The following is an 18,687-nucleotide window of genomic DNA, read 5'->3' on the forward strand; positions in this document are numbered from 1 at the left end:
GTGTACCCCGCCTCCTGCCCGATGACAGCTGGGATAGGCTCCAGCACGCCCGCGACCCTTGTGAGGAGAAGCGGCTCAGAAAATGGATGGATGGATGGATATACAACAATACATTTGGTTGCTTCAAATACACCTCAAATAAACAGCTAGACTGCTAGAATTTGGTCAGAATTGTGTGTTCCAACAGCATAATGATCCCAAACACACATCAAAAATAATTTTGGAAGGGAAAAATTAGCTTCTGGAATGGAATTCTTCTGGAATGCATCACAACATTTAGGCCGGGCCTCGATTAAAGAGTTGTTTATTGTCTGTAGTGGCTGTATCCAATGCTGTGTTGGTCATACATAATATAGAATGATATTTTTTTTTTTGCTTGCATTTAGTGAATAACGCTGAAGATAAACTTACCCCTCAAAATAGCATGCTAAATTGAAATATTTGTAAAAATGAATAACTACATCTAAATTAGAGTGTTTCCCTAAATCGTTCAGCCCTAGTCCTGATTGATGGCTTGGGAGTTTTAATTCGGCCCATACTGTTAAAAGCTTATTGGCTTCCAGTGACAAGGACTGGCTAAGTGTGGCTAGAGGTTTAGCCACATGAACATACGTGATGTTGTGGCTAACTACGCACAAGTGTGGCTCTGGGATTTTTATACTGATTCGGCAGATTGGACAAAAGGTTTCATGAAACAGTGCCAATCGAGTTTTTTGTTTGTTTTTGTTTTCAAATAGACCTTAATGCCTGTATAACTGGTACTCTTAATTGGCAGGCATTGTCACATAGGCCGCTGCCACAGACTGTCTAAAGTCAGTTTTTTTTAGAAAGCTAGCTTGTTGAAGTGTGGCTCGCTTGCTGTAAATTATTTCACGTTTGAACTTTAACATAATATTTCAAACACATTTAGTTCAGAGGGCAAATCAATGTTTGAAATAAATCTAGCTTTTTTAATATTTAAATATGTTGTATATAACTTGGCGGCACAGTGGGCGACTGGTTAGCACATCTACCTCACAGTTCGGAGGGCCGGGGTTCAAATCGCGGCCCCACCTGTGTGGAGTTTGCATGTTCTCCCCGTGCCTGCTTGGGTTTTCTCTAGGTACTCTGCTTTCCTCCCACATCCCAAAAACATTCATGGTAGACATTAATGGAAGACTCTAAATTGCCCGTAGGTGTGAATGTGAGTGTGAATGGTTGTTTGTTTCTATGTGCCCTGCGATTGGCTGGCAGCCAGTTCAGGGTGTACCACGCCTCCTGCCCGATGACAGCTAGGATAGGCTCCAGCACGCCCGCGACCCTAGTGAGGAGAAGCGGCTCAGAAAATGGATGGATGGACATTCATCAGCCAATCGCAGGGCACATACAAACAAACAAGCATTTGCACTCGCTTTCACACCTACGGGCAATTTAGAGTCTCCAATTCATGCATGTTTTTTGCGATGTGGGAGGAAACCGGAGTGCCCGGAGAAAACCCACGCAGGCACAGGGAGAACATGCAAACTCCACACAGGCGGGGCCGGGGAGTGAACCCCGGTCCTCAGAACTGTGACGCTGACGCTCTAACCAGTCGTCCACCGTGCCGCCATGGATGAATGTATATAACTTTATTTAAATTGTACAAATAAATCTTTTCATTTAAGCCTATCTGTTTTTATTTTTTGTTTTGTCCATTGTTGACCCCAGAGAAAGGATGCTAATCATCTGGAGAGATTAAAAAAATATATATCCCCGTATGTATTTTATTATTGGGCCGGAAAATATTTTTTTTTTTTTTTTACATTTATAAGTGTGTACTTTTGTACTTTTACTTAAGTAAAGGGGTGGTTTTCACAGAGTTGTTTTTGCACATGTAGTGTATCAGTACTTTTAAGTACTGAATACCAGGACTTTTGACAAACTGCTTGTTGCCAACTTTATATCTCAGCGTTTGCACGCAATTTGGAATTCCAAGTTCCCGTGATATGTTGTAGCCAGTGGCTTACTGGCACATGGTCAGAATGACAAGAACACTTTGTGCTGAGAAACAAGTTTCACTTTGCTTTAGGGTTCAGAAGACACAGTAGCTTAGAGTAGCGTTTCTCAACCTTTATTGAACCAAGTCACGTATTTTACATAAGAAAAATGTCACGGCACAACACCAAACAAAAATGTCACAAAAATATATTCTGTAGATTGAAATAATGATGATCTAAATTTACTTACAGATTTACTTGGTGTCAAATCTGGGCCATTTTAGTTGAACACAAAGCTGATAAACTTTAATAGGAATTAAAGACACATGATTTAAGATTCATAATTTTGGGATTGATTAAATGAAACAGGATGAATACACTTGATGATCTCTGACTGCACACTAATTTGCTGTGGCACAGTGGCTGGGAATCACTGTATTGGGGTAGCATGTTTAAATGTCAATGCAGGGCTGTATAGAACACTCAGCCATCAGCAGAGCAATCTTAATGTGTGTAGTTTGTCCCTGAACGCATCTCCTCTTGTTTCAAAGTGTGGATGTGGATGGAGCATTTCAGCGCCAGTGTGTCACCTGTAACCTCTTTGATGAATGCCACTTCTTTCAAGCAGATTTCAGTCCCAATTGCACCTACTTCACTCTCCGTTGCCTGGGTAAGTGCTTAGACACATGATCATACAGTTGAACCTGCAAAGTCAAATACAGCATGTTCTAGAATGTTGGCCGCCCTCAGACTTCGTCATTCGGCAAATCCTTTTCAAACTATATTCAATTGAATTCTCTACAATGATATTTAATGTTCAAACTGATAAATGTTATTGTTTTTTTTGCAAATATTCACGTGCCTGCAATATGTTCCAAAAAAGCTGGGACAGGGGCATGTTCCCCACTGTGTTACATCGCCTTTCCTTTTAACAACACCCAATAAGCATTTGGAAACTGAGCACACTAATTGTTGAAGCTTTGTAAGTGGAATTCTTTCCCATTCTTGCTTGATGACTTCAGTTCCTCAACAGTCCGGGGTCTCCGTTGTCGTATTTTGTGCTTCTTAATGCACCACAGATTTTCAATGGGAGACAAGCTTTGGACTTCTGCCAGGCCAGTCTAGTATTCACACTCTTTTACTATGAAGCCACGCTGTTGTAACACATGCAGAATGTGGCTTGTCATTGTCTTGCAGGAATATGCAGGGATGTCCCTGAAAAACACATTGCTTGGATGGCAGCATATGTTGCTCAAAAACCAGTATGTACATTTCAGCATGAATGGTGCCTTCACAGATGTATGTGCAAGTTACCCATGCCATGGGTACTAACACACCACAATACCATCACAGATGCTGGCTTTTGAACATTGCGCTGATAACAATCCACATGGTCCTTTTCCTCTTTGGCCTGGAGGACACAGCGTCCATGATTACAAAAAAACTATTTGAAATGTGGGCTCGTCAGACCACAACACACTTTTCCACTTTGGGTCAGTCCAACTCAGATGAGCTCGGGCTCAGAGAAGCTGGTGGCGTTTCTGGATGTTGTTAATCTATGGCTTTCGCTTTGCATGGTAGTGTTTTAACGAGCTGTGTAAACTGACAATGGTCTTCTGAAGTGTTCCTGAACCCATGCGGCAATATCCTTTAAAAAATGATGCATGTTTTTAAGGCAGTGCCGCCTGAGAGATCAAAGGTCATGGTCATTCATTGGTGGTTTTCGGCCTTGCCGCTTATGTGGAGAGATTTCTCCAGATTCTCTGAATCTTTTGATGATATTATGGACCGTAAATGATGAAACCCCTAAATTCCTTGCAATTGTAAAACCCCAGTTCCAATGAAGTTGGGACGTTGTGTTAAACATAAATAAAAACAGAATACAATAATTCTGTTTTAAAATCATGTTCAACCTATATTTAATTGAATACACTACAAAGACAAGATATTTAATGTTCAAACTGATAAACTTGATTGTTTTTAGCAAATAATCATTAACTTAGAATTTTATGGCTGCAACATGTTCCAAAAAAGCTGGGACAAGGGGCCAAAAAGACTGAGAAAGTTGAGGAATGCTCATCAAACACCTGTTTGGAACATCCCACAGGTGAACAGGCTAATTGGGAACAGGTGGGTGCCATGATTGGGTATAAAAGGAGCTTCCCTGGATTGCTCAGTCATTCCCAAGCAAAGATGGGGCGAGGTGCACCTCTTTGTGAACAAGTGCGTGAGAAAATAGTTGAACAGTTTAAGGACAATGTTCCTCAATGTACAATTGCAAGGAATTTAGGGATTTCATGATCTACAGTCCATAATATCATCAAAAGGTTCAAAGAAGAGAAATCACTGCATGTAAGCGGCAAGGCCGAAAACCAACATTGAATGCTCGTGACCTTCGATCCCTCAGGCGGCACTGCATCAAAAACCGACCTCAATGTGTAAAGGATATCACCACATGGGGTCAGGAACACTTCAGAAAACCAATCTCAGTAAATACAGTTTGGCGCTACATCCGTAAGTGTAACTTGAAACTCTACTATGCAAAGCAAAAGCCACTTATCAACAACACCCAGAAACGCCGCCGGCTTCTCTGGACCCGAGCTCACCTATGATGGACTGATGCAAAGTGGAAAAGTATTCTGTGGTCCGACAAGTCCACATTTGAAATTGTTTTTGGAAATTGTGGACGTCGCGTCCTCCAGGCCAAAGAGGAAAAGTTCAAAATCCAGCGTCTGTGATGGTATGGGGCTGTGTTCGTGCCAATAGCATGGGTAACTTACACATCTGTGAAGGCACCATTAATGCTGAAAGGTACATACAGGTTTTGGAGAAACATATGCTGCCATCCAAGCAACGTCTTTTTCATAGACGCCCCTGCTTATTTCAGCAAGACAATGCCAAACTACATTCTGCACGTGGCTTCGTAGTAAAAGAGTGTGGGTACTAGACTGGCCTGCCTGGAGTCCAGACCTGTCTTCCATTGAAAATGTGTGGCGCATTGCGAAGAGACCCTGGACTGTTGAACAACTGAAGCTGTGCATCAAGCAAGAATGGGAAAGAATTCCACCTACAAAGCTTCAACAATTAGTGTCCTCAGTTGCAAAATATTTATTGAATGTTGTTAAAAGAAAAGGTGATGTAACAGAGTGGTAAACATGACCCTGTCCCAGCTTTTTTTGGAACGTGTTGCAGCCATAAAATTCTAATTTAATGATTATTTGCTAAAAACAATAAAGTTGATCAGTTTTAACATTAAATATATTGTCTTTGTAGTGTATTCAATTAAATATAGGTTGAACATGATTTGCAAATCATTGTATTCTGTTTTTATTTATGTTTAACACAACGTCACAACTTCATTGGAATTGGGGTGTACGTTGAGAAATGTTTTTCTTAAACTGTTGGACTATTTGCTCACACATTTGTTGAAAAAGCAGTGAACCTCACACCCTCCTTGCTTGTGAACAACTGAGCCTTTCACGGATGCTCCTTTTATACCCAATCATGACATTGACCTGTTTCCAATTAACCTGTCCACCTGTGTAATGTTCAAAACAGGTTTGTTTGTTTTGTTTGTTTTTTTTACATTCCTCAAGTTTGCCAGTTTTTTTGTTGCCCAGTCCCAGCATTTTTTAGAATGTGTTGGGCATCAAATTCAAAATGAGAGAATATTTTTCCAAAAAACAACAACGTTCATCAGTTTGAACATTAACCATCTTATTAAATTATTATCTTTTTCAATTGTTCAATTGAATATAGGTTGAAAATGATTTGTGAATCATTGTATTTTGTTTTTATTTACATTTTACACAAGGTCCAAACTTCATTGGAAGTGGATTTTATATTTTAAATTCCCACTGGAAATAATGGAAATAGAAATAATCTATTTCGAATCAAACTTTCTATTGTCACAAGTGTAAGTTGAGCATTGCTAATACAGCAAAACTTAAAATTAATTAAAAACAGAGGATGTAATGTACATCGTGAGGCTAAAGACTTACAAAGTCCATAACTTCCTGTGGATATTCTTCGCTTCTCACATTTTTAGAGTAAGTTTTTTTATGCTCTGATTTCATCACGGTGTTAAAATGTTTGTCATCTGAATAATTCTCCAGGTCCAGGAGTTCCAAAAGTGACAGTCCACAACTTAAAGGACCCCTCCAGTGAGTTGCACTTTTGCATGAACACGAAAACACACAAGTGTCCATTTTGTATTACAGTGACGTGGGGCAGTAATGCGTTAGATCCAGCCAAGCCGAAGAGACTTTTTGTGTGTTTTACCACAAATTAAAACCAGAGGTGGGAAGTAACACACTACATTTACTCTGTTACATTTACTCAAGTAACATTTTGGATAAATTGTACTTGTCAGAGTAGTTTTAATAAAGCTTACTTTTTACTTTTACTCAAGTATTTATGTTAAGAAGAAACTGTACTTTTACTCCGTTACAATAATCTACATGCTGCTCGCTACTTTCATTTATCAATAATTGCGTGCGCGATCTATTTTTACACTTTCGTTTTCGACTTCCGCATCGGGCGCCGTTGCTCCAATCCACCATGATTACCACAGTGATGTTTGACTCAAGTTCACCAATCAAATGACACAAGAAAGACACGTCTGCACACAAGGTTTTCTACTGGGCTTCGCGGGCCAATCAAAGTGAGTCGTGACAGCCGCTCGCGACCTGTGTTTACATTACAGACGACGAAAAACAACAGCTTTAACATGCAGCGTAATTTTGTCACTGCCCAAACTTGGATATTTCAGCCCACTTCTAACTTGAGAAAACACTTTGTGGTAAGTTGTCGTTTTTTTTCTGTTGTTTTGGCCGTGCATTTTGCAACATTAGCACTATTTTATGGTCACAAGTAAGTGTAAAACATGCATCTTCTAGGGTACATTCTGTTCTCTCTCGCTCTCTCTCTCTTTCTCTCTCTCAACACAAAACCCTGGCATTTGAACAGGGGTGTGTATACTTTTTATATCCACTGCAGCCTTGTTCCTGTTTTTGTAATCTGCCTGGTGAGCCTACAGTATTGTGCTGTTTAACAAGTCGAAACAATGTTGTATAAGACCATTTCTTGGAGCTATATTTGCCTTAATTTGTTATTTTAGAAAGATTTTATTTATTATGTTTTGGATTAAGCCGGCACGGTGGCCGACTGGTTAGCACATCTGCCTCACAGTTCTGGGGACCGGGGTTCAAATCCCGGCCCGCCTGTGTGGAGTTTGCATGTTCTCCCTGTGGCAGGGTGGGTTTTCTCCGGCCACTCCGGTTTCCTCCCACATCCCAAAAACATGCATGGTAGGTTGATTGAAGACTCTAAATTGCCCGTAGGTGTGAATGTGAGTGCGAACGGTTGTTTGTTTCTATGTGCCCTGCGATTAGCTGGCGACCGGTTCAGGGTGTACCCCGCCGGGGATAGCTGGGATAGGCTCCAGTATCCCGCGACCCTAGTGAGGATAAGCGGTAAAGAAAATGAATGGATGGATGTTTTGGATTAATTGATATTGTTCAGCAATATCTGAATTTGCACATGCACATTTTATTTAGTTATTTTTATTTTACTTGACATTCAAACTCGGATTTAAAATTTTATCAGAAGTTACTCACTAGTTACTCAATACTGGAGTAGTTTTTTGACTGAATGCTTTCTTACTCAAGTAATTATTTGGAGGACTACTTTTTACTTTTACTTGAGTCATATTACTCTAAAGTAACAGTACTCTTACTTGAGTACAATATTTGGGTATACTCTACCCACCTCTGTTTAAAACTATACCCAGATGTTTTAATAACGTCAACATGTAAAAATACCCCAAGAATCAAGCATTATAGCATGATTCACATATCTTATTACTTGTCTCGCCAACATTAGCCTATTTGAAGGGGCTGACCCTGCCTCATGCAAGCGAGTGACTGTATACCGCACATCATATACTGCTGGGTCAGTGGTGAGTGGTGAAAAAATATATATATAATTTCCTGGATTGAATTTCCATCATATAAAAACATTGTTCTGAGTGTTGAGGATTCGTCTTGATGTTCATATAAAAATAAATGTTTTATTTCTTGTAGGATATGTTGTCTTGGAGGACAACATTCCCCTCTCCAAAGCCCTGGAAGTCAAGCATCTCCCCAACACTCTGTTCATGACCATTTCAGCTGGCAACCATGGTACGACAGCATTCATTAAAACTGCTGATTGTGGGTCTCTTGGCCTATTTCTCAAGTGATTCAGCAATTATACCATATTTGTTGTTTTATTGTGAGGGAATGAGTGTAATTCCATTTGAGAGCTTGTTCAGTCCTGCTTTTGTTTCATTCAAAATGTAAGCCCTGTTAAAAGAGCCTCCATCCATTTTCTGTACTGCTTATCCTGATCAGGGTCACATAGGGGGCTGGAGCCTAGCCCATCTGACATTGGAGGATAGGCGGTGTACACTTCTCACATCTTAAATGGAGCTAACGTACGTGATGTGTAAACATTGGAGGCAATGTAGTCCTCAATTAACCTAAAGTACTTGTTTTTGTAAACAAGACAATTTAGTCTTCAACTGAAATAATGAACTTGATTGTGGAGCTAGAAGGGAATCTAGACCTCAGTGAATCAATGTAGGCATCAGTGAATCTAAACATGTTTTTGAAAACATCACAAACAAGTACAGCATACGAACTCCACACCGATAGGCCTTAGTTGTCATTGAAATCCAGAATCATCTCTTGCTAACTTCTGGTCCACTGTGTGGGATCAGACTTTTCTATCCACCTTATTTTGCTCATTTATGAGCTGATTCGAAAATAAGTTTGTGTTTGCTTTCCTCAGATGTGCACCTGAAATTATCTTTACCTCAAGGTTACGAGGCTAACCTACACCCTCTGCTTATCATTGTGTAAGTAGACACTTTTGCTGATCCTCATCCCCTGTTGTGCACCCACTCACCCCCTCCAAGGTTTTCAGCTGTCAAATGTCTTCTTTTTTGTCTTGTCATTCAGAGACAGCCTTCCCGGTAGTCAGTCGGTAACGGAGGAGTTTGCACTTGACTGGCCTCAGGTCCTCTCCAGCTCACACAATGTAGCGTTGGTTTGGGTGGACGGTCAGAGCGGGGTCGGCCGTGGACAGAAGACTGCCGCCACAGACACACGCAAGCTTGGTTCACTTCAAGTCAAAGATCATTTGGAAGTCGTGGAGTGGGTGCCACACAATAATTACAGCACACATGGCAATGACGGCTGTAAAACTAATAAATGCCTTTCATGGCATCAGCAGGTTGTTGATGAAGCTGCCGTATATTGACGATCGCCGCATGGCTCTCTATGGCAAGGTAAAAGTTCCTTTTTGTTGTTGTAACATTTTCATGTTGTCTCTGTATTCAATCTTATTTGTTTTCCCAACAGGCATTTGGTGGACACTTAACTCTCAAAATGTTAACTGCAACAGAGAAGTTCTTTCAATGCTCAGCTGCGGTGGCCCCAATAACGGACTTTAGGCTTTACAGTGAGTTATTATCATTTATTACTCTCATTTTTATTATTATAATCTAGACTTACCTGTCTTGCTATCCAACGTTCCTCGCAACCCACCCATCAGTCAAGCTGCCTACCTCACTATTGATATACCTATTGAAGGACCCATGGACCCACCTATACTGTATATCGATATTACTGTTGACCGACCGACCTACCTATCAACCAAGTTATCAACTTTCGTATGTACCCATATACAGTAATTATCGATTAACCTACCTACTTACCTATTGACCAAACATCAGCCTTATTATTGATATGCCCACTCCTGAACAACACCACAATTACCAGGCTATTGACCTAATCACTGATCTATGTACCCACTTACTTATTAACCTACCAATCTGCCTATCGATTTTACTGTCTGTTTACTGATTAACCTACCTTCCTAGCTATGAACATACAGTACCTATTGACCTGTTTTACTACAGTGGAACCTTGATTTAATGGGCCCCAATTTAACGGACTTTGGATTTAATGGACAGAAAATAGTGCGTCCAGTTGGAACTCAAAATGCCCCTTTGTAATCAACAATGTTAGTTCCAGAATTGGCCTATGTTTTTTATTGTCGCAATCAACAGGAAGAGACTGGTACCCGTATTTGCGGGTTGTGCCACTGTTGTCACAGATATGAGGACTAGATCCGGCTAACAGACGTGCCTACGTGGCGGCCATGTTAGCAGGGGCAATGTTCCAATCAAAGCCAACGCATGGACATACGTGGTGGCCATGTCGGCAGGGGCAACACTCCCATCAAACGCATGCATGGACATACATGGTGGCCACGTTGGCAGGGTCGGCGTTCCCATCAAAGGCAATGCATGAATATTAGCTTAGCATTGCCGTTGGCCCGCAGCTCAAAAGGGGCGTGTCGTATCTACCTATTCATATCTATGGCTGTTGTTCGAGCTCTTGTCATGTCTCATCTGTCGAACATTCTATTCTGATTTCGATACAGTATACAGTTGTTGTTTTTGTCAAGCCTTTCTCTATGAAATCCAGTCATAACAGAGGTGAAAAAAGACTGCACTAACCTCGCGGCTCATAAAAGTGACCCTTGACTCGCTCCCATAAATTTCTCCTACCAACTGCACACCTTTATCACCCCTCCCAAGCACCAGCGAGGTAATTTTGGATAAACTTTTAAACTTTACAATAATTTTCAAGCTTTTTTAAATATTTATTTACGATAATTTGGGAAATTTTGGTACTGGTTGTTTATAGGCCACGAAAAAGATGGGCTTCAATTTAATGGACAATTGGTTGTAACGGACGACCCCTCCCCCCTATTAGTTTGTTAAATCAACGTTCCACTGTATTGACCTACTTATCAACCAAATCTATTAATCTACCTATTGTACATAACCAACCTAGTGTATTTACTTACCAACCTGCTTACCTAACTACAATGACCTGCCTATCAGTCATTACTGTCAACGTACCTATCTACCTCCCCTAACTATTCTCTTACAACCTGCCTACCTATCACTCAGCCTATTGACCAACCTCTCTACCAATCTACCAATTCATCAAACAGCTACCTACCAGACTCCCTATACCATAGATATGAAGAGGTAAATACGACACGCCCCTTTTGAGCTGCGTAACTACGGTGAGGCTAAGCTAGGAGGGTAAACATCAACAAAATCAATTGAGAAATGAGGAAGTTATTAATTAATTTCAATGTCCATGCATTGCATTTGATGGGAACATTAACCTCCGCCACATAGGCACATTGGTTAGCCGGGCTGCTACATCGTGCTGGCGTATGTAGTCTTCATATCTATGCCCTATACTGTAACCAGCTAGATTTTATTCTACCGTTTCAGGCGCTGCATTCTCCGAGCGGTATCTTGGCCTTCCAACAAAGGAGGAGCATGTTTACTTGGTAAGGTTATGAAGCCAAATTGTTCTTAACAAGGCTGCCCAAGTTTATTCCTTGGCTCTATCTGTGTATTAGACTCTAATATTGCCTATAAACAATAGTGCCCAGCAATTTTTACCACTTGATATGATGGAAAGCATTCCATTATTTGTCGCTTTGTGGGATACACGGTTCCCAGTATTCTTGCTTACTACTGTAACAAACTTTTCGCTTCGTATTAATCATTTATGCTCCGAAACCAAAAGGTAATGTAATCTGACAGTTAACAAGGGTGTATTGTTCTCTCATAGAGATAACCACAAACCAACCACAAAGACCACAAAGAGTCTGCATGTTAAAATCACTATTAAATGCTTACTGAAGGGGAGGGGTTCTACTATTGTTGAGTTAATTCCAATATGGGTTACAGTGTTTCATTTTTGCAGACTACCTCCCTGCTGGAGGAGGTCAGCAAACTGAAGGATGAGAACTTTCTTATTCTACACGGAACTGCGGATGGTACACATTCCTATCCTTATTTAAATCATAACCAGTTTAAAAATTTATCATCTTACCTTAATCCTCATAAGCCCGTACGGGTGCTGTGCGTTTGGCCACAGCAAGGGTACACTTCCAGCACAGCGCGGAGCTACTGAGCCGACTGGTGAGGGTGGAGGCCAACTACACATTGCAGCTCTATCCGGATGAGGGCCACACGTTGCGGGAACCGCGCAGCATCCAGCACTTCCAGCGCACGGTAGTCAACTACCTTCATAACTGCTTCAAGCACAGCATCCTCGTGGATACAGTTGAGGATGAAGAGGATGATGATGACTGAGCCCGGAGCTCTCTGTCCTCGCCTCTGGAAGGACTATCGTAGGTCTATATGCCTTGGTAGTGAGTGTGATGTAGAGTTCAGGAATGTGGACCAAACCCTATCAGCCAAGCAAATCATGTCCTACAACTTCTGGAAAAAGGACGAATTTAACACCTTATTGCACACACTTGTTTCTGCTGTTCTGTCTGCCTGAGACCCTGTTTGTTTACAAAATACAGTGGGTAAAGAAAGTGAACACACCCTTGTATTCTTTTTTTAACCTTTTAACCAAATTTCACGAAAAAAAATCAGCAGCATTTAAAAACGTGGGAAATTGTGTTACAGTCTGAACTTTCTGGCACATATTTGGGAAAAAAACAAAACTGCATCATAAGAAGAACCCTATTTCCATGGTGGTGTTTTTTTATTTATTTATTTTAAAGCTGGAACTTGAGCGTCAGTCAAGGTGGAGGGACTTATGAACAATTCCAAATACCTTTCAATTTCGGGCCAAAACCTCCAGATGTCTGCCAGAATGCTGAAGCAAACAATTCAAATTCTGTGGGTGACCTAAAGGGGGCTGTGCCCTCGCCATCTGTCACAGTTGGAGTGATTTTGCCTGAAAGAGTGTGCAAATAGTCAAGTCAAGACGTGCCGTGCTGATCGTCTTCTATCCAAATAGTCTTATCGTGCTGTACATGTTTTATATTCTCTCCCTAGCAGACGTTCTATATCCACTGTATATGTGAGATGATGTAGGCTGATGATTGTGCCAAATGTTTACAGGTTTTAAAGTCTACCTAAAGGCTGCATGATGTGAAGTAGATTGCATTTTCTGTGTTTTGTCATCATGGTTCAAAATAATATAATAATAATATAAAGTAATATAAAAGATTGGAATTAACAAAAAAATTAATTTGAGCATCATTCTCTGCAGTGTGAACATAGCCTTACATGTTGAGACACACACTTTATAGGTTCCATATTCAGAATGCTGCAGGGTTAAACTCTAAAATGAAGCTCACACTTACTGTTAAGTTGAGACAATTTACTTACAGGCTGGTTGGAAAGTTTCACATTCCTTTTAAGGTTAAGAGTTATTGTGAAAGCTATTTCTTTTTACACCACTTAAATAGCGCAGAACATACAGTATGTGCCAAAATACATCTGATGGACTGCTTTGACTGTGAATTAATGTATTTAATGAGGCAGCTGTAATTTGGATGAATTAAACAACAAACACTGACTCAAAGACTTGCAGTGGAAGCAGCTCAAATTCACGTTATGAACAACATTTAAATCTGTCTCTCTTAATGCATGGGACATAACTGAATTCACTGGCCAAAGACAGTGGTTCAGTCCATCGATCTAAACCATTGCATGCCCCCGATTTTCCACATGAAGCATTTTGTTTTTCAACAAAACCTTGACAATTAAAATGTTGTTTTACAGCAAAATGGTCTTTACTTGCAGTCATTATTGGTCATTGTGTTTCAAAAGGGCCATTTGAGATGATTGATGTGCCCCTATACAAAAGTGCATTGGTGGAACTGCAGCAATATTATTTATTTTTGCTCTAGATAGATGTAAACATCAGGGTAGGGTAGGACAGTTGTAACTTAGTCTGAGTTTAAATCGACATATTTTTCACAGCATATATGTAACATGTCTTTACTTTTATAAGCAATACACTACCAATTTGTAATCTAGGCCAACATATGAGCAGTTTAAGCAACTGAAGTAATATAATTTTCAACAGCAGAGCAGTTTGGTTGTGCAGTCCCTTTTGGGGTGTAATTAGACTTATACATAGATGTTATAATTCCATCAGGGAAATTAAGGAAACACTTCAATTTTGTCACATCCAGTGTGATTTTAACTGTGCTGTAAACATGGAAATGAAGCATCAAAATGCAGTGTTAACGCACTGAGTAAAATTACAATGCTACAAAAAGGAAGTCCAGTCCTCCATATACAGTAGCCAAGTGATTAGTGCATGTGCCTCGCATTTGAGGGGCTCTAAGTTCGAATCTTGGCTACATACAGTAGCCTATATGTTAAGTGACGAATCTAAATCGTCCATATGTGTGAATATGCACATGAACAGTTGTTTATTTATACGTGCCCTGTGACTGACTGACGACCAGTCCAGAGTATACACTGCATCTCACTCACTGTCAATGGATGAGCTTCATCTTCTCACTAAGACCAGTAAAGACTTCGGACATTCCGCCGCCCTGTGCTTCACGGAGACATGGCTATGTGAACGCATACCCGATGGCACCGTAATACCTCCGGGGTTCCAATTACACCGGGCGGACTGCGTCACGGCGTTATTGGGGAAAACAAAATGTGATATGCTTCTATATCATCAAAAAATGGTGTACCGACATCACAGCGCTCAACACACACCGTAGCCCGGACTTGGAGTCACTGTCTTTCAACTGTAAGCCATTCTACTCGCCACGCCAGTTCGCCTCTTTCATCCTCGCTGCGGTCTACATTCCTCCCCCTGCTGATTCAAACGTCACACTGCTAACGGTCGCTGAACAAGTAAACAAACTTGGGAAGAAAAAGCACCCTGATTCATCCCTCATTATTCTTGGGGGCTTGAACAAAGATAAACTCAACCACAAACTCCCTTAATACAACCAGCACGTTGACTGCAGGCCTATCGCCCTGACATCTGTGGTCATGAATTCCTTTGAACGCCTCGTGCGGGACCACCTCAAGAGCATCACAGGCCCCCTGCTGGACCCCCTGCAGTTTGCCTACCGAGCAAACAAGTCTGTGGATGACGCAGTCAACATGGGACTGCACTTTATCCGAGAACACCTTGACGGCGCAGGGACCTACGCAAGGAATAGGTTGGGCATCGTTTGAATTTGAGCGATTCCGGTCCAGATTCCGGTTCCTCATTTCGATTCTGGTTCCAAACTATTCTCGATTCGGATTCTTTTAGGGGGCTGGGTCAAAAAAGTTTGCATGCTTTAAATAAAGGTTGTCCAAATTTGAACATCCATTTTCTTAGCAGCCCGCAGCATAAACTAAAATGCACATTTGACTCGGGGTTCTCTATAACCTGTATGAGCTGTGGGTCGTGACCGAAAGAACAGGATCCCGGATACAAGCGGCCGAAATGAGTTTCCTCCGCAGGGTGTCCGGGCTCTCCCTTAGAGATAGGGGGATTTGATGTAAAGTTGCTACTTTGACCTTTGGTGAAGTTTTAGCTCAATTTTTAACTTGTAATGTGACTGTTTCTACTTTCTTTCCTGTAGGGTAAAGTAATTTATATTTTATTTTTGCATCTGTCATCAGCTCTTACGTTGGTAAGAGTGCAACCCACCGTTTAACTTGTTAGCTGCCTCAATGTTGGCATGTTTTATTGTTTCACTCACCCAATTGTCTTAACTGAAGTTCCGCGTGGTGTAGGTTGTGGCTCGGAGCAGGAGGGAGTACGTCAGACTTCTCCACATCGTGAAAGCCTCGAATCTCGATGCCCAACACTAGTGAGGATCATGTTCGTGGACTTCAGCTCTGCGTTCAACACCATCATCCCCAAACTTCTCTCCGCCAAGCTTCTACAGCACAGCGTCTCGCCTGCCATCTGCCAATGGATTTACAGCTTCCTGACGGACAGGACACAGCAGGTGAGGGTAGGGGACACCACCTCATCCACACGCACCACCAGTACTGGGGTGCCCCAAGGATGTGTCCTTTCTCCGCTGCTCTTCTCTCTCTACATGAACGACTGCACCTCAACGCAACGGCTGTCAAACTCCTGAAGTTTGCAGACGACACCACAGTCATCAGCCTCATCAAAGACGGTGACGAGTCTGCATATCGACAGGAAGTGGAGCGGCTGGAGCTTCGATGCCAACACAACCTGGAGCTGAACACACTCAAGACTATAGAGACGATCATGGACTTCAGGAGGCATCCTTCGCCGCAGCTGCCCCTCACGCTGTCCAGCTGCTCTGTGTCAACCATCGAGACCTTCAAGTTCCAATGAATTACAGTCTCTCAAGACCTGTTGTCATACTAGAGTGGCTCCAACTTCCGGAGACAAATTCCTTGTGTGTTTTTGACATACTTGGCAAATAAAGAGGATTCTGATTCTGAGTAATGAGGCCAAGCGCTCTAGAAATGGATGTTTTCAAAAACAGAGTAGGCTCAGTAGCGGGGCCCTCAGATTACTTGAACAACATGCCCCAGTTGGTACTGTACTTTCCATCCATCAGTTTTCTACACCGCTTATCCTCGCTAGGGTTGCGGGTATGCTGGAGCCTATCCCAGCTGACTGCGGGCAGGAGGCGGGGTACACCCTGAACTGGTTGCCAGCCAATTGTAGGGCACATATAAACAAACAACCATTTGCACTCACATTCATACCTACAGAAAATTTAGAGTCTTCAATTAACCCACCGTGCATGTTTTTGAGATGTGGGAGGAAACCGGAGTACCCGGAGAAAACTCACACAGGCACGGGGAGAACATGCAAACTCCACACAGGCGGGGCCGGATTTGAACCCGTGTCCTCAGAACTGTGAGTCTGATGTGCTAAGCAGTCGTCCACCATGCCGCCACTGTACTTTTAAGTAAATAAATAAATACATTTTCCACACAGCTTATCTCGATGTAAATACCATGAAATGAAAGCTGGAATTCTGAATTTCTGTCTCACATTCATCTTTTGATCTGAAACCCAAATGTCTTCAGCGTACAACAAAAACAAAGGAATTTACCTTGCCGTTCCAATACTTTTGGAGGGGACACACACACACACACACACACACACACACACACACACACACACACACACACACACACACACACACACACACACACACACACACACACACACACACACACACACGGTGGGCGAGTGGTGAGAGCATCAGCTTCACAGTTATGAGGAGCGGGGTTCAATCCCCAGTCCCGCCTGTCTGGAGTTTGCATGTTCTCCCCGTGCCTTCGTGGGTTTTCTCCGGGCACTCTGGTTTCCTCCCACATCCCATAAACATGCATTAATTGGGGACTCTAAATTGCCCATAGGTGCGAATGTTGTTTGTTTGTATGTGCCCTGCGATTGGCTGGCAACCAGTTCAGGGTGTACCCCGCCTCCTGCCCCATGACAGCTGGGATAGGCTCCAGCACGCCCGCGACCCTAGTGAGGAGAAGCGGCTCAGAAAATGGATAGATATATATATATATATGAAGGAAGAAAGAAAGAAAAATGAAAATCAAAAATTACATTTTTTTTTTAATTAACAGAAGCTTGAATCTGTGTCATATCTATTAGTCATGTCAGGAACTAAGAAATTAGTAAAGGCACTTTTTGTGTTATGTGATCCATTTCGCATTGTCAAATATCAGCATTGTGAATTGTTGAGGAAAAGGAAAATAACTTTTGACAGGCAGATCTTGAACTACAGTCAAATTCGGATATCGTCATAAACACCGTCAATGAGCATTGGCCCATCGGTACCCTAGCCAATCACAGCCCTCTACCCACCTACATTTTTCCGGTTGATCGTCCAATCAACATCGATGCTACTTGTGGGCCTGAATCCCACTTCAACCTTCTGTTCTGTGGAGGGGCACCTTCAAGTGGCTCCGCGGTGCACCGGTAGCGGCTTCCTGATCTACTGAGAACACACCAGAAGAACATTTCATACAGGCATAATGTCGTTCCTGACTGTCAGCAGGCTAGCGCCTAAACTCCTTAATTCAAAGGTAAGGGCAACGTGCGCGGCCATGTTACTTTATCACCTTCGCTTAAGCCGTCAAGCCGAAGTTAGCAGGCTAACGACAAGGTAGCTAATGTTAGCTCCGCCGACCACATTGTGAGACAACGGTGGTCACCGTCATGGATTAAATGCTATAGAGAGACTCGTAATAACCATGAATGTTCGATGTAATTTATTGACGCAGTTTTAATTGTTTTGAGTTGTCTTAATATTACCAGGTCGTGTTTGTTCCTTAATGAACAATCACAGGCGGCACATGTTGGTTCAAGTTAAGCTATGTAAAGGGCAGACTTTGTGAAATAGATTGGCAAGTCTCCTCTCTTTGTGTGAACCATAGTGAACGATTTTAACTAGTGTTGTAATTTGAGACTCGCAGTGCTGTGACACCCTTAAGAATTCTCCACCACCATGTTGACCTTCACTGTAAAATTTCCATTTACTTACTCTAATCCTGTGGTAAGATCCTCTAAATGGTCTATTTGAAACTTTAAATTATTAAAGCATGTTTAGAAGTGTTACAGTGCCTATTTCTACTGTAAAACCAGCAGGGAGTGTTTTACTACATTTGACGAGTCGTACATTTGTAGTAGTGGGTTACCGGTATATTTAAAAATTGAATCGCCAGAGGGCGTCTAATGCGTCTGCTCTAAAAATTACGGAGCGCCTTGACTATCTGCGTTGACCGCAACCTTCTTCCACCTTTCAACCTACTGTTTTACTCCACTGACCTCAACATTTAATGAATTACCTCATATCAGACAAAACTAGT

General features: G+C 41.9%; 2 protein-coding genes across 4 annotated transcripts in view; both read left to right on the forward strand.

Annotated features, from left to right (window-relative positions):
- The window catches only part of LOC133485753 (inactive dipeptidyl peptidase 10), a 51,372-nt gene extending 37,745 nt beyond the window's left edge, over positions 1 to 13,627 (forward strand). For all 3 annotated transcript variants that reach the window (XM_061789996.1, XM_061790004.1, XM_061790012.1), the window contains exons 16-25: positions 2,507 to 2,625; positions 6,071 to 6,118; positions 8,039 to 8,137; positions 8,787 to 8,853; positions 8,957 to 9,151; positions 9,231 to 9,285; positions 9,359 to 9,458; positions 11,317 to 11,375; positions 11,798 to 11,870; positions 11,972 to 13,627. In XM_061789996.1, the coding sequence (XP_061645980.1) occupies positions 2,507 to 2,625; positions 6,071 to 6,118; positions 8,039 to 8,137; positions 8,787 to 8,853; positions 8,957 to 9,151; positions 9,231 to 9,285; positions 9,359 to 9,458; positions 11,317 to 11,375; positions 11,798 to 11,870; positions 11,972 to 12,189 (1,033 nt within the window). In that variant the 3' untranslated portion in view covers positions 12,190 to 13,627. The remainder of the gene's footprint in view (positions 1 to 2,506; positions 2,626 to 6,070; positions 6,119 to 8,038; positions 8,138 to 8,786; positions 8,854 to 8,956; positions 9,152 to 9,230; positions 9,286 to 9,358; positions 9,459 to 11,316; positions 11,376 to 11,797; positions 11,871 to 11,971) is intronic.
- Positions 13,628 to 17,711: 4,084 nt separating this feature from the next.
- cs (citrate synthase) overlaps positions 17,712 to 18,687 on the forward strand; it is a 36,550-nt gene continuing 35,574 nt past the window's right edge. The window contains exon 1 of the mRNA XM_061790027.1: positions 17,712 to 17,904. Coding sequence (XP_061646011.1) covers positions 17,854 to 17,904 — 51 coding nt within the window. The 5' untranslated portion in view covers positions 17,712 to 17,853. The remainder of the gene's footprint in view (positions 17,905 to 18,687) is intronic.

This window comes from Phyllopteryx taeniolatus, chromosome 1 (genome assembly GCF_024500385.1).
Source record: "Phyllopteryx taeniolatus isolate TA_2022b chromosome 1, UOR_Ptae_1.2, whole genome shotgun sequence".
NCBI lineage: Eukaryota > Metazoa > Chordata > Actinopteri > Syngnathiformes > Syngnathidae > Phyllopteryx > Phyllopteryx taeniolatus.